Source organism: Oryzias latipes, chromosome 11, assembly GCF_002234675.1.
Source record: "Oryzias latipes chromosome 11, ASM223467v1".
NCBI lineage: Eukaryota > Metazoa > Chordata > Actinopteri > Beloniformes > Adrianichthyidae > Oryzias > Oryzias latipes.
This window is the reverse complement of record NC_019869.2, coordinates 18,415,913-18,435,836: the sequence shown is the minus strand read 5'-3', so window position 1 is coordinate 18,435,836 and position 19,924 is coordinate 18,415,913. Positions and strand designations below refer to the sequence as shown.

General features: G+C 43.4%; 1 protein-coding gene across 6 annotated transcripts in view; it reads right to left on the bottom strand.

The window, feature by feature from the left end:
• LOC101162459 (receptor-type tyrosine-protein phosphatase U) overlaps positions 1–19,924 on the bottom strand; it is a 202,605-nt gene that overhangs the window by 20,938 nt on the left and 161,743 nt on the right. For 4 of the 6 annotated variants that reach the window (XM_020707229.2, XM_020707225.2, XM_020707226.2 and 1 more), the window contains 4 exons: positions 19,045–19,117; positions 18,429–18,505; positions 15,130–15,147; positions 8,926–8,962 (listed from right to left, as the gene is read on the bottom strand). In XM_020707229.2, coding sequence (XP_020562888.1) covers positions 8,926–8,962; positions 15,130–15,147; positions 18,429–18,505; positions 19,045–19,117 — 205 coding nt within the window. The remainder of the gene's footprint in view (positions 1–8,925; positions 8,963–15,129; positions 15,148–18,428; positions 18,506–19,044; positions 19,118–19,924) is intronic. The other 2 variants (XM_011481072.3, XM_020707228.2) reach the window with 1 other exon arrangement.

The window sequence follows — 19,924 nt, the reverse complement described above, 5'->3', positions numbered from 1 at the left end:
GAAATAATAGATAATAGTAACTGATGGTGCTGGCACAGATTTCTCTCTCTAAGCACTGCTACTACTGCGCGCCTCTGGCATCGCCCAGCGCCCGAGAAGGACTGGTCTAATGAAGAAAAAAAACTATAATTAAAGATTTGTCTGCGAGCCACATGTGACCATCAAAAGAGCCATATATGGCTCGCGAGCCATAGGTTCCCGACCCCTGCTCTAAAGTAAATCCATGTGAGGTCCCAGCTGGGCGTCGTCTGCTGTGTTTGCAGAGCAAAATCTGTCCGCTGATGAGACTGTGATTCCACTTTAAAATCAAACCGATGAATCAATCAGCAGCAATCTGTAGCTCTCTGTTTCTAGTAAACACAGTCTAACACCATCTAAACTTAAATCCAATATTAAAGCACTCAGATAAGGCCTGTACCATAAACTCTGGCAACTGAGGGGAGGTTCACCCGAGGAGAAATTGAAGGAAATGCCATGAAACGCTCCAAGAAAATAAAGAAAAGAAGACAGTAAGCAGAGAGGGAAAAAAAAGGGGAGAGATGTGATGGAAACACCTGTGCGTTGAAATAGTGTGCACGCTTATCTCTGCCGGACAGACAGCTTTAATAACATCCCTGAGCAGAATGCATCACTGTTCTTTCCTTCTGCAGACCGACGGGAATCTGTCAAATTCTTCTTTCCCGGTTACAAAACCTGTCAGGGTGATAAAAGTGCTGCTAAACCTCCCTGAACAACTCCTTCCTGTTTAGGTTGACATTGCAAAGGAAAAGCTTGGAAGTGGAGGGTTGGAGGCTTTGTTCAAAATCACTTCCTGATTTACCTGAACATGCTGAGCATGCTTGTTTATCTCATGCAGCATGGCGTGCATCAGCTCCACTGGTTAAGATGTCTACAGGAGTTATAGCCAAGCAAGAAAATGCATCCTGCCTGGCATCTGTGAAGTTACTTATTTAGTTACTTATTTATTTACATCTTCAAATAGACTCAAAACAAAGATGACATAAAGTCATTGGCCTGGGAAATAGGCAGGGTTTTTCCACTGGAGTCTCCAAGAGCTGATTATGAACTCCAAACAGGATTTTACTCAGACCTGCCATTTTTCGTATCTCCTTTTGAAGATTTATGTGTCTTTTACAGTCACATTGAAATAAAAGCAAAGTATGATGCACTTTTAGAAAGTAATTTAAAGTACAGTTCAGACCAAAATGAATGGGAATGTGTGACCAAACTTTTGGTCTGTACTGTAAATCAGACAGGATATTTTTAATGAACTTTCCTTCATAAAATATATATTAGCTCTACAAACTCACTAATTGGTAGAAACAATATTGGCAGAAATCAAACAATGATAAAAGTACAAAAAATTCCACAGTTTTTAGTGTTTTTAATCAGGAGGAACAATTCTGTAATCTGGAACGTAAAGAGGAAGAAAAAGAGGACAGAGCTAAGTGCTCATGCCAGCTATCAAACATAAACAAAGCTTTCAGGAACATTGCAGTCAGGGCTGAGGTGAAGTATTGTTAACTGCAGCTTTTGCCCTTCAGGAGGTGTGCCATTGCTTTTTTTTTTTTTTTTTTTTTTGGCAACGTTAGTTTAACTTCAGATGTAATGAAATGCCTAGCAGAATAGTCTGAAGTGATCCTAGTTTGGTTCTAGCTTTAACAACTGACATAAACAATTGCTGTGACACAAACTTTTATCGAAATTGTTTCAACGTTTAAGGTTGATGAAGTTAATGATTATTTAGGCTGCAGTACTTGATTTGGGGCAGTGTCTCAGGTGGTTGAGCAGGTCAGCCAATGATCAAAGATGTCAGCGGCTCGATCCTTGCATTACTCCACTGGTGTGTGAATGCGTATGAATGTCCCGCTGATGGTCAGACGGGCCTTAAGAGCGTCCTGACAGACCTGTCAGTCTGCCCCAGGGCAGCTGTGGCTCCATCGGTAGCTGACCATCACCAAGTATGAAGGAGGAGGGAATGAATAATGGACACACATTATAAGCTCTGTGAGCGTCTGAAAAAGCGCAGAAAAATCGTATCCATTTGTTTTTAAAGACTGGTTTTTAGAGGGACACAAATCCTGTTACGACTAGGGGTGTGACAAATTGATTAATCAATAAATCAATGTATCCAACCAGATCACTCTGTCTGAGGCAGAATCAAATCGACCGATATGTTTAAAAAAATCATTTTAGAGTCAAACAAATTGATTAATCAACACTGGAAAATACCATCATCACAGTCAAATGTGTGTAAACCCTTTGAATTTTGCAAAGATGTGACCAGACAGTGTGGTATGATGTTCTAATCATGTTTTCTGTGTATTATTTTCATGTGGGAAAACAACAGTGGGCTGAACTTTAGGAAACTAAAATCTGAATGGATTTGAGATTAATTCTTCTTTATTTGTTTGTTTGTAGACATTTCATTTATGCTTGATTATGTTGCAAGAAATACAAAGGAATCTGGAAAACGTCCCCTGCACTGTTCAGTACCAGATATTTATCTCTGAGTCACACTGGTTGAAGTTTTGGCTAAAGATTTACTGGTTCAATTTTAGATCAGTGAATCGGATCGTTGAAAATGGATCAATATCCACTATGAATCGGATCGTCAATCACAAATAACAATATAAATCGAATTGTTGGTGAATAAACCGTAACACCTTATTTAAAATGCTACAGTTCAACCCTTTCACACCCGAGCTGTCGCTGGCGACAGCAAATAACTGTCAGGTGTCGAGGCCGTCCCCGCACACCTGCCGCTGGTTCCCGCACCTGTTCTACATCTGATTAGTCGGCCTTTATAAGTCCTTCTCTTCCTCCGGCCATCGTCGGTTCGTCTGTTCTCCTCTATGGAAAAGACCACTGATCCCCGCTGGTTGAAGCAAGAGCTAAGCAAAGCCAAGTTGAGCAGCTCAAGACTAAGCCACGCCACGCCACGCCACGCCACGCCACGCCACGCCAAGCAGCTCAAGACCCAACCAAGCTGAGCCAAGCAGCCCCGAACCAAGCAAGGTCCAGCCAAGCTAAGCTGCACTACACCAAGTCAAGCCAAGCCAAGCCGAACCAAAGCAAACCAAACCAAGCAGCTCAAACACGAGCCAAACCCACCACTTTTCAGCCTCGTCTTCTGGATCTTCTGCCAGTTAACTCTCTCAAAGACTCACTCCTCTTCTCAATAAATCTGTTTCCTGTCTGCATTTGGGTCCAGCTTATTCAAAACCTGACAGAACGAACCGACCATCATGGACCCAGCAGGCACGGACCCTGTGAATCAGACTCTGTCATCCCACGCCACCACCATGGATCGACATGAGCATATGCTCCACAGCCTTTCAGAAAATCAACAGGCCATCACACAACAGTTAACCCAGCTCCAGACTCTGCTCCAGACTATTGCTGATTCATCACGCTCACCTGCCTCCGCTGCTCCGCCGCCTCCGGCTCCTCCAAGTCTTCCATCCCAGGTCCAGGAAGCCAGAATTCCTAATCCGGATCCTTTTTCTGGAACCTCCGACCATTGCAGAGGTTTCCTCCTCCAGTGCACCATGGTGTTTTCACAGCAATCCAGCATGTACTCATCTGATGAAGCCAAGATCGCCTACGTGACCGGGCTGTTACGTGGCCGTGCTCTGGAGTGGGCCGAAGCATTTTTAGCGAACCAGAGCTCAGCTGTGTTATCTTTCCAGGACTTCATGAGCCAGTTTAAACTAATATTCGAGACACCAGAGAAACATCACGATGTGTCCCGGAAGCTGCTGGCTTTACGTCAAGACAAACGGTCCGTGGCTGATTACTCTGTGGACTTCCGCATTTTGGCCACGGAAGCGGGATGGGACTGTAGAGCACTTCAGGAAGTATTTTTCAACGGGTTGAATGACGCCATAAAAGATGAACTGTTGCATTATGACAAACCTGTCTCCCTGGAAGCTCTCATTTCTCTTTCTATCAGAATCGACAACCGCCTTCGAGAGCGCCGCCCTACCCGGAACTACAAGTCCCAGCCGTCCTTTCCGAGAACTACGTCACGCCAGGAAACGCCCTCCTCGAGTTTTTCGACGTATCAGCCCGCGGTTTCATCTGCATCCACTGAAGAGCCAATGCAGTTGGGGAGGACACGTTTAACGCCAAAGGAAAGGCAGGAACGATGGACACGAGGTGAATGTTTCTATTGTGGCAGCAATGCCCATCAGGTGGCTGTCTGTCCTGTGAAACCAAAAGACAGAGCCCTTCAGTGAATATGGGGACACTGAAGGGCGCAGGGTTTCTAAATCACACCCCACCCAAGACTGAATTTATGGTCTCCCTGTCGTCTGGTTCATGGTCTCGTTCGGTGTCTGCTCTCATTGACTCGGGGGCTGAGGGAAATTTTCTCAATGAGGGCCTGGCCCTCGAGGGGGGATTAAAACTCATCCCTTTGGACCCTCCTTTGAGGGTTAGTGCTGCTAATGGGCAACCCCTTGCAGTCATCCAACACCAAACGGCTCCTGTTCTCCTATTTGTTTCTGGCAACCATGTCGAAACCCTGCAGTTTTATGTCTTTCAGGCTACTTCCAGTCAAATAATATTGGGACGCCCTTGGCTTTGTCTCCACAACCCACACATTGATTGGCAGTCTAACAACATCATGAGTTGGAGCCCCTATTGTCACGCCACTTGCCTTCGCTCTGCTTACCCTGATCAGCCCAGGTCTTCGCCCTCTCTTGACTCCCCAGATCTGTCTGGCGTCCCCTCCATCTACCATGACCTTTCAGCGGTCTTTAGTAAACAGAAGGCTTCAGCTCTTCCTCCCCATAGACCGTATGATTGCCCTATTGAGCTTATCCCAGGTGCCACTTTGCCGAAATCCCACCTCTATAGCCTCTCGAAACCGGAGCTCCAGGCCATGGAGTTGTACATCAAAGAATCCCTGGCAGCTGGCATAATCCGACCATCTTCCTCTCCACTGGCTGCAGGTTTTTTCTTTGTTGAAAAGAAGGACAAGACTCTCCGCCCTTGTATTGATTACCGGCAACTCAATAAAATCACTGTCAAAAACAAATACCCTCTACCTTTATTAAACTCTGCATTTGAATACCTCCAGGGTGCTGCGGTATTCAGTAAGTTGGACCTCCGGAATGCTTATCATCTGGTGCGGGTACGGGAAGGGGACGAGTGGAAGACGGCATTTAACACCCCCTTGGGTCATTTTGAGTACCTGGTCATGCCCTTTGGCTTGACTAATGCTCCAGCGGTGTTCCAGGCTCTCGTTAATGACATCTTAAGAGACTTCCTGAACCGATTTGTATTCGTCTACTTGGACGACATTCTCATTTATTCCCCTTCTCTTGAGTCACACTGTCGGCATGTACGCCTAGTCCTTCACAGACTTCTCGAAAACAAACTTTTCGTAAAAGCAGAGAAATGTGAGTTTCACGTCCCCAGAGTGTCCTTCCTGGGCTTCATCATCGAGAAGGGGAGTATGAATATGGACCCAACCAAAGTCGCTGCAATAAGAGACTGGCCCCGACCGACTTCCCGCAAAGATCTGCAACGCTTTCTTGGTTTTGCCAACTTTTACCGGCGCTTTGTGCGCAACTATAGCTGCATCGCTAATCCTCTGACCAGTTTGACATCAAGTAAGACCTCATTCCGGTGGAACCAGGAGGCAGAGGATGCCTTTAACCATCTCAAGGACTTGTTTACCACTGCTCCTGTTTTAGCTCACGCTGATCCCACCCGGCAGTTTGTGGTCGAGGTCGACGCTTCCGATACTGGGGTGGGAGCTGTTCTCTCTCAACGGACCGATGATGGAAAACTCCACCCTTGTGCCTTTTTCTCCCGTAAGCTTTCAGCCTCTGAACGGAATTATGATGTGGGAAATCGGGAGCTGTTGGCCATTAAATTGGCCTTGGAGGAGTGGCGGCACTGGTTGGAGGGGGCTGAACATCCATTTCTGGTGTGGACAGACCACAAAAACTTAGAATATCTCAGTGCTGCTAAAAGACTCAATCCACGTCAGGCTCGTTGGGCCTTGTTTTTCAGTCGATTTAACTTTACCGTTTCTTTCCGTCCTGGATCACGTAATCAGAAGCCTGACGCCCTCTCTCGTTTACATACCTCCAACGACCCTGACTTCCCGGCAGATTCCATTCTTCCTTCCTCATGTGTGGTGGCCAGTCTCACTTGGGAAATCGAAGCGGCCATTCGAGATGCTCTGGTCTCTGACCCCGACCCGGGAGGCGGACCGCCCAACCGCCAATACATCCCTGCAGCAGTTCGGCCCCAGGTGTTGACTTGGATTCATGCGTCTCGTTTCTCTTGTCACCCAGGCTTTCACCGCACCCTCTCCCAGATTCAACGCCGTTTCTGGTGGCCCACCATGGCTGCGGACACTAGGGCTTTTGTGGCCGCCTGTACAGTTTGTGCCACCAACAAGTCCACGCATCGAGCACCCGCTGGTCTTCTCCAGCCCCTACCTATTCCCTCTCGGCCTTGGTCTCACATCGCTGTCGACTTTGTAACTGGTCTCCCCGCTTCTAAAGGAAACACGGTCATACTCACCATCGTCGACCGCTTTTCCAAAGCAGCACACTTTGTTGCCATGTCTAAACTCCCCACCGCTGCTGAGACGGCCAGTGCTCTCTCTCACCATGTGTTTCGTCTCCACGGCATCCCATCTGACATCGTCTCTGACCGAGGGCCCCAATTCACCTCCCAGGTGTGGAGATGTTTCTGTCAAGCTTTAGGGGCTACAGCTAGTTTATCTTCTGGCTTCCATCCACAAACCAATGGTCAGACAGAACGCACTAACCAGGACTTGGAGTCCGCTCTTCGTTGTGTTTGCTCTCAGAATCCCACGACTTGGTCTGATTTTCTCGTCTGGGTGGAGTATTCACATAATTCTCTGGTTTCTTCCGCCACAGGCCGTTCTCCATTTGAGGCCTCCTTGGGATATCAGCCTCCCCTCTTCCCATCTGAGGAGCAGGATTTGGCGGTTCCATCTGTTGCAGCCCATATCCGCCGGTGTCGTAAGGTCTGGACTGCTACCAGACGGTCTTTACTCCGTGCTTCTCAACGCACTAAGACTGCTGCAGACCGTTCTCGTACCACAGCCCCAGCCTATTCCGTTGGCCAAAAGGTTTGGCTTTCTACTAAGGATTTGCCCCTGCTCACTGAATCAAGGAAGCTGTCGCCCCGTTACGTTGGCCCTTTTGTGATTGACTCGGTTATTAATCCTGCTTCCGTCAAGCTTCGTCTTCCCCGTTCCATGAGAGTCCACCCTGTCTTCCACGTCTCCCGTCTTAAGCCTGTGGCGTCCAGTCCGCTGTGCCCTCCGGCCGAGCCCCCTCCGCCCGCCCGGCTTGTGGATGACCATCCTGCCTTTTCTGTCCGTCGCCTCCTGGATGTTCGCCGCCGGGGCCGTGGTTTCCAGTATTTGGTTGACTGGGAGGGCTATGGCCCTGAGGAGCGGTGTTGGGTGCCCCGTTCGTTCATTTTGGATGATGCCTTGGTGCGGGACTTTCGCCGTCTGCACCCTGACCGGTTTCGGACGCCGGGTGGCGTCCCTTGTGGAGGGGGTACTGTCAGGTGTCGAGGCCGTCCCCGCACACCTGCCGCTGGTTCCCGCACCTGTTCTACATCTGATTAGTCGGCCTTTATAAGTCCTTCTCTTCCTCCGGCCATCGTCGGTTCGTCTGTTCTCCTCTATGGAAAAGACCACTGATCCCCGCTGGTTGAAGCAAGAGCTAAGCAAAGCCAAGTTGAGCAGCTCAAGACTAAGCCACGCCACGCCACGCCACGCCACGCCACGCCACGCCAAGCAGCTCAAGACCCAACCAAGCTGAGCCAAGCAGCCCCGAACCAAGCAAGGTCCAGCCAAGCTAAGCTGCACTACACCAAGTCAAGCCAAGCCAAGCCGAACCAAAGCAAACCAAACCAAGCAGCTCAAACACGAGCCAAACCCACCACTTTTCAGCCTCGTCTTCTGGATCTTCTGCCAGTTAACTCTCTCAAAGACTCACTCCTCTTCTCAATAAATCTGTTTCCTGTCTGCATTTGGGTCCAGCTTATTCAAAACCTGACAATAACACTATTTGAACTATTGTAACTAACGGTTACTAACGTAAAGTGTTGCACATTAGTGCAATGCTGCTTTTCTCCGCTTCAGAATCCATTGGAAATACGTTAATGGCTTAAACCAGGAGTGTCAGAATCCAGACCCGAGGGCCAGTGTCCAACAATCTGCCATTGAAACTCCTTTTCAGCTAAACACACCTGATCCAGGTAATCAGCATCAGATAAGGCAGGATTTCTGGGAAACTAGCAGGGGGCCGGCCCTCGAGGCCAGGAGTTTGACACAGCTGGCGCAAACAGTTGAAGAGTTATCAAAGAACATCAACTCTGGAGCTAAAGCTTAGGTTTTATAGGGATTACTGGGATGTAAAGCTGCAGTTGGGCACCCTTTCCTCTCAGTAAATGGGTCCTGGATCCAGACAAAGCAGAATCAGACAGATGACTGTTTGAGGATTCTTTAGGAAAAACTGAAGAAAAATGGAAGAAAACTAACTATAACAGGTTGACTGAGTTCAGTTGATCAGAGCCTGGTGAGATTACAGCTCAACATTCTCTGCGGGGGCTGCTTGGGGAATACGGCCCTTACTGTGTACCACACAGACATTCAGATGGCAGAGTGGAAAGACGCAACAGCAGAACTACACACAGACAACCTCACGGCCTCCGACGGTTACAGCAGACTGTTCTGGGAGTGTTTGTCGCAGTCGCAGGCAAAAAGATTTGGGGAAATCCATATGGGTGTGAAGCAACTGAACCCCCCCCCCACACCTTGGTGTTCCCACACTCATAACTCAACATCTTTACAGACCCAGCTGGGCTGGAGATAAAGCATGTCTGAAAACCACAGCTGTGGAAGTGAAGACTCACCTTGAGTGGCAATGAAGTGGTTCGACCGCTGGTAACCCTGCGTAAAGGAGAAATGACAAACCATGAGTTTGCAAGGACAGTGAGAGGAGGCATGAAATGAGACTTGATGGTTGCAGTTCTGTTTTTTGCCTGAATCTCACAGACTTTGTTCATGTGCAAAAGGTAGGATCTGCAATATCATCTGATGGTTTGGGATTTTACCACATAAAACTTCACATTCTATTCCTGCATAAGCAAACCTAGAGGTACCAAATGATACTCCAAAGACTATCAGAGGTTGGTTTAGAATGTAGGAACTCTTCATGACTCCCACGTTAAAACGTCAAACTTTATACCAAACATAAATGAATTTACAGGCTGTTTTTAAATTACACTTTTAGTGTTTGTTCCTTCGTTTTCTGTTCATTAAAACTGCGTGGGAGGGGTGTTACATAAAATCATCTGTTTTCGAATGTTTTTTTTTTCTTAAATTAGTGTATAATTAGGGGGGTGTCTTTTTTCATAGGCAGGTGGGTGGACCCATGGGTGCACTCAGAAAACCTCTTAGAGTTAATATAGCTGTTGCACGCCAGGCTTCATGTTCATATAACCATTGATGTCACCCAGAAGAATCCGGGTAATCAGTCCACTTCATATTTTTCTGTGATTTTTACATGAAGGAAACAACACTTAGATGAACACCTACATACATTTTTTAAATTTGCCAATGAGGGTTTGATTAAAAAAAAATGGAAGCAGAGAGTGTTGTCCTTCTATTCAGCATTTTGGAAACCAGCAGTGACTTGAATGGGGTTGTCATATTGTCAATGAGCACTAAGTTTTGCTGAAATGGTTTACCGAATCGGTGCCACCTTTAAATCCAATCAAGAAAAGCCCCTCAGGGTAATTCTACAAGGTTGACGTTGTTTTCTTGGGGTTTTCTTCTCTGATGGGAGGTAGAGAGCTGAACCAAGGCTACCAAACACAAAAGTAAAACAGACTTGGTGCTGGGCCTTTGCAAGGGGGGTCTCTATTTTTTTTTCAACTTAATCCTTATATCATTATATATAAGTGAGAAGATTGATCAACTTTGACCCAAACACAATATAAGGGTTAAAATATTTAATGCAAGCATATATTTTATCTTTATTACTTTTTTTTTTTTTTTTATTTGACTTAACCCTGATATTGCGTTCGGGTCAAAATTGACCTGTTTTCACTTTTCAACTTTGAAGCTAGGACGCTAGCAACAAACCGTTTTGTGCCCATTTAGGAAGTTTTGCACAGATTCGACATTTTGCACCAAGCCACTTCCAACTGGGGGGTGGTGGTTAAGTGCTAATAAACAAGAGAAAAAGAAAAAGAAGAAGAACCCCCTCCCTGCTTATCCAGTGTGTACACCATGGGGTAAACATGTGTTCAAGAATGTGCATATAGCGTGCAATCATATCAGGTATCAATGATTTTATTTTAATACAAAATTCACAATATTTTTGTATTTGTAATGTCAGAAATTGAATCGGTTAGTTCAAAAGGAGCCCAAGTCAACAATTATTTTTAAATAGAGATATCATATTTTCTATGGTCTTCAAGGGAAAAGTTATCTCATTATGTGCAAAAAAGTTCCAAGTCCGTTGTAATGTATTGAATATGCTTGACATTTAAAATGCATTAAGTGCAAAATTTCTGGACTCGGGCCTCTCTTGCATGGGTTTAGCTTTATCCGATAGATGGCAGCACTAGTTATCCAATATGGCAGCGCCCCTGTTTAATTCAAGAAGTGCCCGAGTCCAGAGACTTTAGTTTGCTAGTCCTCTGAAATTATAAAAGTGAGGTGCTTCATATTATATCATCTGTTAGCGATGAACTGGTGCTAAATCTGGGTGAAGTATTAATCATTTGGTGTGGCTTCCCTTTAAGCTATGCAATTAAAATAATTTCCCTGGAAAAACAAACCTTTTGGACTTGGGCCCCTTTTGAACTGACCGATTCAATTGCTTCGTTATTCAAGCTATGACCTGATTTCAGACAAATCATCACCCACCCACCTCCGTGCTTTACAGCTGAAGGTATTTCTGGTCAATACTTTTTTATTTTAGTTATTGCTGTTTATTCTGTCTACTGCTAACTGTTGCATCATGGACTTTAATGGCAATTAACTTTATTTTCTGTTTTTCACAGTTTTAATAAATTTTAAACTCAATGTATATCTGTTGCGCATGAGTGTATGTCCATAACTTTTCTGAAACATGAGGACGTCTGGCCGGAAAAGGCCGTCAGGCTGCAGCCAGAAACTGGAATTTTATTGCAAAGGGAACTGCCGTTAACTGTGGCTGTCTGTGAGCCGGTCATTACATGCAGGGGGAGAGCTGCCTCTCAAAGATGCAGTTTTGCATGCAGCCAGGGCGGCCGCTCAAAGGTGGACTGACGTTTGTGAAGGATCTTCAGCTTTGGGAGTAATTCTACCTGAGTGACACTGACTGATCAGGCTACTCCCCTCTGCTCTGACTGGCATTACTGCTGTTATGATACAGTGTGCAGGGCCTGGAAGCCTATTGGCAGCGTCCTGGCCCTCCACCAGGAACAGCCGTGAGCTGAATGCCAAACAGCATATCAGGATAGATCCCTACAACCCCCGGCTAGAACTCCCCTCTCATCACTCATTGCTTTTGCAGCTGCTGTATGCAGTCAACATTTGTGCAGATGCTGCACACAGACACACACACACACACACACCACGCACGCCTCTGCATTAGACACACACGCACAACTCAGTGGGGCAGCAACACAAATTACATTCCATAACTGTCATGCCGCAGAGATGGGGTAGAGTCGGATGGGCATCGCTGTGAAAAAGTGCGGCGACCCTCGTTCCAACGAGCCTCGGCTGCCAACGCTCTCCTTCCTGTCACCGTGACAACCGTATTTTCCAAAAGCAGGCAAGCAGAAAAACATCAAGCGATGTGGATTTGAAAGGAAAGAAAACTGAAGCATGCACAGTCATATGAGACACACAGAGCTTGTGGGCTCCGTCAAAAGCCAAACAAGTTGGTGTTTTGGGAAATTTGTTTGCTTCTACCACCAGCCAGCTGACAAGGTTAAGCTAACCTTCACATATGCAAGGAAATCAGCTCATATTCTCCAAGCATCTCAGATTCACTTTGGTACTTTTGGAAAAATGTGTGTTGACATGGATGAGAGTGCTGAGGGACAGCGAGGAGCAGCTTTGCTCCATCACACCGGGGCGGACTGATCCTCAGCAGAACCGGAGAATGAAAAGACAGATTTGATCAACATAAATGTTCTCACTCCAAACATTCTTTGTTTTGTTTTACTCATAAAAATATATTCCTTTCAATTGAGTTTCTCTTGAAGTTTTTTCCACACTTCCCAAACAACAAGTCAAACTGTGTGGATTACTACAAAAATGTCTAATTATGCTTATGAGTATATACACTGTCAAGAAGATGGCATCCTTTCTAACATCTTCATTTATTTTTTCCTTTACTTTATATCAAATCAACTGAAATCAATGCTAGGAGGTACTTTTACAGCAAATACAGTTTCTTGATCTAAAAGTTACTTGATATTAAACACAACATGTATAAAAAAAAAGAAATCTGCTGATAATATGAGTCAAAATACTCTGCCTAAAAATAAGTCATAGAGTCCAAGTGGAATGGTTTTTTGTTTTTTGGATCCCTGAGCGTAAAAGATAAAAAAAAATTAAAAAGAGGAAAATTACATTAGTGTCTCCTCTAATCGTAGAAAACCAGGTTTGGTTAACAGATGGATGAGATGGAGCCATGCAGGTAAGTCCACTTCTGTGTTTGGGCTTTGTCCTTTAAGACAAAGAAATATGTTGGATGATATACAATAATGCAAGAGGAGCTTTTTTAACTTTATGAACACATATTCTTTCAATTGCAACATTACTGCATTAAAGTAGAAAGCACATAATTGCCTCATCAATTATAAATTAATCTTTAAATGTAATTGTCCATCTGTGCCATTTTGTTTCTCAGGCAAAAACAGCTTTAGTGTTTGACACTGATTCTGAAGGTGTTTCTGTTTAACTGTAGAAGGCACCGTGTAGATTGTTGGAGGTCAGGCTTTTAACCTCAACTTTGGGTTTGTAGTTAGAATCATTACAGTTCTGAAATGCAATGCTCTCTGCAGAAACTTCACTCTGGAGTATTTCAGAGAAACACCTAATATGGGAGATAGCCTTCTTCTCCTACCCCTCATGTCGGGTTTCGTTTTCAAAGCTTTTTCAATTGAATAATTGCAGTCACTGTTGAGTTTATTTTAGCTCAAATCAAGTTTCATGTTTCGCTTGCTTTTCTGTGGCCATCCTCTCAATATCCCCATTATGCTGATGACACGTTCCTGTAATGCTACTTTCACACCTTGCATTCTTGTTTGTGGGTTAAACACATGTTCATGAATTGGACGACCGGGGGGGGGGGGGGGGGGGGGGGGGGGGGCGCTTCTTCTTGTTTTTTGTCTACTGTTTGCTAGCGCATTTCCGCCACCTACAGTTGGAATAAGTGCATAATGCCAAAGCGGTGCAACTCTTGTCATTCAGACATCACTACCAAATCTGAGTCAGAGATCAACTGGTTTAACTTTTAACATACACGTAGCCATATTAACAAGTGACATTGTACATAGAACCCAAGAAAAAAGTTTTAAATACGGAAGTCTGACCAAAGAACCCTATCTGGCCTTGCAGGTTGGGTCAATGACGTAAACTATCATACGGCTCAGCATTTTTTACAGATCAATCACTCAATCCAGCAGATCCTGAAAAGGTCATTAGCTCCTTACAAACTTATGTTATTTAGGATTTACATTACAGTTTGTTTGTTTTTTTAGGAAAATCACTAATTAAAAGTTTAGATGAGAGTTTAAATCACATCATTGGTTTTGATAAGATCCAGGTTGGTCCTGGCCTGATTCAGGTTTCTTCTGTCGGATCCAAAGCTGTTTTTGTCCTCTTAGTTTGTCAAGTGTAATAGATCTCTAAAACCAATCAAGAGAATGTTGGTCCTCTGGAGAACTTGCAAATAAACCCTGGTGCAGTTCAATGTGAACGCAGATAAATTACCTACAGACCAAAATAAATTTTAAGGGCAAAAGAAAAAGAAGAAAAACAGACCACAGTGCGAACCTGAAGAAGTGGGAATCATGAAAAACTTTGAAAATGTTTGTTGGGATGATGTGGTGTTAGAGCTCCAGGTTTGATAGTTAGAGAACTAGCGGGATGAGACACCTTTTCTAGTTTGTTTTGGTCAGGTGGTTATGTCCTCTTAAGTCTTTGCTTTTTTTCCTCAAAGGGCCGTGTGTAAAAGCACCAGATGAAGGAGCAGGCGGGCATTAATCAGCATTCCAAAGGACCTTAGATTTTCTTATTGCGTCCTACTGTCTTTACTAAAGACAAAGTTTGAATCTGAAAGTGACTAAACACTTGCACGAGTTCCAGATTTTTATTAATTAATTTCTCAAAATATAACACTTTAGTTTGTAGTTCTTCTTATTTTGGCGTTTTTTTCTGTTTTATTGTTAAGTTTAGAGTACAAACATGCTGAAACTTGGGGTGGCACCACCACCACAGGGGTTTTTTCTTATTCACTGCTTCACTTTTCTGGGCAAAAAATGAAAAAGCTCTTATATTATGCAGGGAACAAGCCAATAAACTAGTTTGTTCCTGGGCAGGAAGATCTTATTCAGTCAGTTTTTTACATTAAATCAATTAGAAGAAAAAGCTGAATTACAAACTGTAACATGATGCTTTCTTGGAAGATCTTTGTGGTGTTACATTATCTCCTCAGTTCTGGTCTTGGTTCCCTTTTTTTCTGAGATGCTTGAAAATATGGCCTCTAAGACTGTGGCACAATGTCCTTTCATGTGAAAGCATTTTCCACAAACTTCAAAGTCTCAGCCTACATTTGCCCTCTTATTCCATGTAGGGCCTGAGCTTCCACCAAGCCTCAGCTTGCTGCCTCTAAAACATACCAGAAGCCTGATCTCAAACTGGAATTCCATGTGAGCGGTTGACCACGGATGAAAAATGTGATGGATAAAAAAGAAAAGGACTCAGCAGCTCAAAGAGAAAGCACAGGGAGATCAGCAGGAAGGGGATGGGGCGGCTGGCCAGAACACCAAAAGGGGCAGCTTTAGGAGAGAGAGTAGGTGGGAAAAGAAGAGAAGCAAGGTACTTACTTCCCTGTTTATCCGAATCTAAGAGATGCCAAAAAAAGGGGGTGGAAAAGTAGAGAGAAATGAAGGAAACAGGAAGGAAACGAGAACGAGTTAATGTAGTCACAGAGAGGAAGAAGACAGATGTGAAAGGGTTAAAGAACAGACCACCTGTGGAGAAAGCACTGGTGAGAAACCTGAGACCCAACAGTCACAACAATGGTCCATTCTGGAGTTTTATTTCCTGAAAGATTCTGGACATTTTGGTCCTTTTAGGACAGCTGACTCCCCCATCCCCAATTTTTAAAATCACCTAAAGACTTATCCACATGCATCCATTAGGGGTTTGACCTGTACTAGTACTGCAGGTTTTTGGGGTGTCAGGGCCCGTGGAGAGTTGTACACAGCATTTTACTTGGAGTGCAGGTCTTGTAGTTCCCTTGAGGCTCGTGCAACCACTTTAAGATACTTCATGAAAATGGAACATATGATTGTCATGCATGTGGTAAGTGTATCATGAAGTATTTGAAAGGATAATGTAAGTGATTCGCATTCATGATGTATAGCTGATGCTGTGGTACGGTGCCCTTACACCACACTGCTCACACGGGGCGTGCAGGTGACATGTAAGCGCCCATAGGACGCCAAAGGATGCCCATACACTCTATACTATGTCAGGCAAGGAGCGCACAAGGAATGAGCACATATTATGTTACCAGTACTGACAGGCCCCTTACAGTGAACAGGTTTTGGGGATTTAAGAAATGAAAAATCAGAATGATGTGCCCGTGTCTCACCAACTTCACCCTTACATACCCTTACGTGTTGTTTAAGTGTTTGCTACAACCTGCTGTCCGCAGCATGCTCGTGTTACAACGTTAAAAAGTGTTCTTGAACATTTTCGCTCTATTGGCTTGCCAAGCATTCTACGACTTTGCTATTTCTTGTAGAAGTCTGCCCATTTTCCACCCATAACAGGCAGCTGTGACTAAGGCTTTCAAATGGGTTTCAGTTGATAAACTGTAAACATTTTCCTTTACACTGTTACTATGGTAGCACTTCCTAGTTAGTTCAAAGGATTATGGACAAAAGCAATCTCTCTATATGACTGACTGATTTTGAAAGTTATCTCATTAAGTAGAAGATGTAGCTTGTGCGTTTTTGAGTAAGTCATGTAGTGAACTAAATAAGTCTGCATTTTTATTTTAAGACTATATTGTCAAAACACAGGATTCGCTGATGACACCAAACTTTACACATACAGTCCAATGATGTCAGCAGGTCATGGAATCAAAAACTCTCCATGCAGCTTTGAATATACTTTTAAGTAAAAATGGTATTTCCCTGCAAAACCTCACATTGCTCTCACATTTGCCCAGAAATGAATTTTTAATAATCGTTTAATAACACTAAAAGACGCAAACTTTTCATGACTTTGCAAACTTTCTCTCAGTATCTGGAAGAGAAAATCAAATATCTTAATCTTGGAAGGTAAATTTTAGGGCTCTAAAGTACTTGCCTAAATGTTTTGTTACTAATTGTTCATGTTTTTTCCAATGTGACTTTGTCAAACACTTTCATTAAATATGTATTAGCTTCATATATAACATTAATAAGTGTCATTACTAAAATAAAATATCATTGCATTAAAAAGACACAAAACCCCCTTTTCTTTGTCTATGGATACTTTACAAAATGGATTAAAAGAAAAATCAATCCATGAAGATTTATAGAATCGATTTTGCATCTTATGAGTGGGGATGATTTTAAATTCCCCCCAAGCTCATCTGCCAACCACAGACAAAAGAATGGACTGCAGATTTGGCACAGAGCTTCTCCCTGTTCCCCCATCTAAAGTAAAAAACAAAAATGAACCTAAACTTGAATGTGAACGGGTTTTGAGGACAGAAGGCTTTTAATGTTTAACCTTTCAAATAAGCTGAAGTTTAATTAATTCAAGCCTCAGTCTCTTTTGTGTATAATTGAAAGCATTTTTTAGTACATACGTGAGCCAGAGGTCCTGGCATGATGTGTGTGTATGTATGTGTGTTGGGGAGGTGCGATGTGTGTGTGTGTGTGTGTGTAGGAGGGGGGCTGATGACACAGCTAAGGACACAGAGGTCCAGGGTGGATTTGCTACGTGAAATTCCCTTTTAGAAGACCCTAACGGGAATTTTTTAGGGAAAACCACAGGAATACTCTCCGACCCATGCAAAGGTTTGGATCCCAGAGCAGGAGCTGCATTGGTGGTCAAAAAAAAAGTCTGAAGGTTTCTTAAAAACAGTCTAAAACTCCTGTGGTGGTGTGCAAAGGGAGAGCATGGACAGGGAGTCTGTTTAGCTTAAAAATTACTTAGGAAACTTGGCGATGTAACCAAGAAAAGATTGAATTTCTGAGTTTACCCTTCATAGAATGAATATACTAATGGCTCTAAATGATAGTTTTCGCACAGCACTGGTGTGTCTGCACATGTGAAGGCCAAAAGATGCAGATTTGATCTGTCTCTGCTGTGAAAAGGGAATACCTACAATTAGATTTTCTCAGAACTTTAATGTGTTACAGGATTATTTGATTTTCATCTAAATGACTGTGTTGTCAAACTGTCTAACCGAAGTTCAGCACAATAATTTTGCACCTGCTACAATGAACCAACGGCCTTTTTACAAATTCCTGCTAACGTTTTGCATTTTTGGAACATTAAAGATCTGTAATGTCTTTCATACGTATATCAGAATAGAGCTGCGAAAGGCACAGTGTGTGTAGGTACCTTTTCTCCCAACCTTTTTTGGAACAGATAAAAAAAACTGTCCGACAAGGCTACATGTTAGCCGTGTTAGCTTATTTACAATACAACATCAAACAGTTTGACAGTGTCGTGTAGCTCTCAAAACGCAAAACCAGAATTAATTTGTATATAAGGCGCACTTTTGTTAATTTTTGTAAGAAAGTCAAGGCTTCTAAGTGTTCTTTATAATGCAGAAAATAAAAAAAAACATGTTAATTTTTTGTAGTCTTACTCTTTTAGGTTAATTTTGTGGCTAAAGATGTTTTTTTTAATATATATATTATGTGCTAGTACCTTTATTTGTTCCTTCTCTATCTTTTTATGCCAAAAATTTATTACAAAATTACTTTGGTAGCACATCACTCCCAAGTCTGAACATCAGTGGCCTCGATTCAGGCACATGTTTTTGGACTTACTACTTTCAAACTAACCTGAAAGCTTTCAGATCTACCAAGTGTCAGCTAACAAGGGGTGCATGTGATTCTTAAAGCAATAAGTCCAGAGACACAACAGAAAACAACAAAGACATCCTCCTTACGTCTATGTAGTTGGCGTTGACGTAATCTGAGCTGGGGTCGGCCAGCAGGGAGTGCAGCTTCACACGATGCCGATCATCTGGAAAGAAGATAATCTGTTTAGGACAAACATCACACTTTGTAGCTTTGTACTTTTGGTTCCAAGCTTCCAAGAAAACTTGGTAACAGTTTTCTTTAAAAGCATTGAATCTGTAGGAGAGATTAATCCATATGGGTGGAGGAGGTACAGAGAATAGAAGAAACATAAAAGAAGATTCTTTTTCTTCTTTGACATTGGTTTCTTTGCAGATTTACACAAAAAAGGCCCAGAAACTGAACCAAACTGGCCTCTTTACATTTACAGTTGAACAATCTATTTCAATAAATCGAGCTTTGATCACATAATAACAAGTGTTTCTTCTTGCTTTTTTTCCTTGGTGGCTTTAATTAACAGACTCTCCAGTGGGAGGGAAAACATTAGGCTTTGTCTAATTTACAGAAAACATCTACTTTACAGCGATCCATACAATGCTATTAATGTTTAAGTGCACTGGAGCTGGCAGAGAGTCTGTAACAAAGAGGCTGTGGAGTAACATCAATACTGCTTCCTCTTGTTATTCAGCTGGCATGAATACTTACGGCTGAGCAGACTGTCGTGCCTTCCTTTGGTCTTGTCTTTCTTTTTTGTGACATCCCAGCCATCAAAAAAGCTCTGTGGGGAGAGAAATTGCACGTCAAATTAACCTCTTCCGTCAGAGTTTGTGACGTTGTCTTTGTTGAATTATTCACTCCAAAGCGCCACGCATCCAAATGAAATGCCTTTTAGCGCCGTTCTTCCTGCTAACGCTGTCCGTCTCATCATGAAAGTGGCTTTTATGTATGATTATTCCCACTGTCACCTGAGGAGGAAGTCACCATGGGCCAATGGGGACTGAGACGAGGACAATGGTTCAAATTTGGGCAAATGGTGCCAAACTAAAGAAAAATAAATTTAATCATCTGCAGAGCATATTTGAGTAGATTAACTGTTTTAATAGAGACATACTGATCAGACCCAGCTTGGACTAGGCCCATCTGAGAAGAGACAATCCAGACAACCCAAACAGTCTTCTACTAAAAACGGGGCTAACATCCACCTTAGATCTTGTCACATGTTCTTCTTAACTGTAACAAAATTTGTCATCTGTCTGCTGGGTTTTGATCTTCTTAAAAAAATATTTTTTTAAACTCAAAACAAGGATTCTGATGAAGCTTTAGTCTCAGAGAGTCTCGGCTCTCCAACTGGTCCATGCAGCGGCTCCTCGTGTTCTGAGCGGAGCGCTAAAGAGAAACTACATCCCACCATTGACTGTATAGGAGAACTGGACCGAGTGAGCATGACGTCATGCTTAAAAATTACTTACATCCTGTTTGAACTTTCTGTCAAATTGGAAAATTTGACAGAAAGGTACTTAAAAAAAGGGATTAGGCAGATTAAGAAATTTGATATTCTGTGTATTTTTTCTGTCCTGGTCAGAGC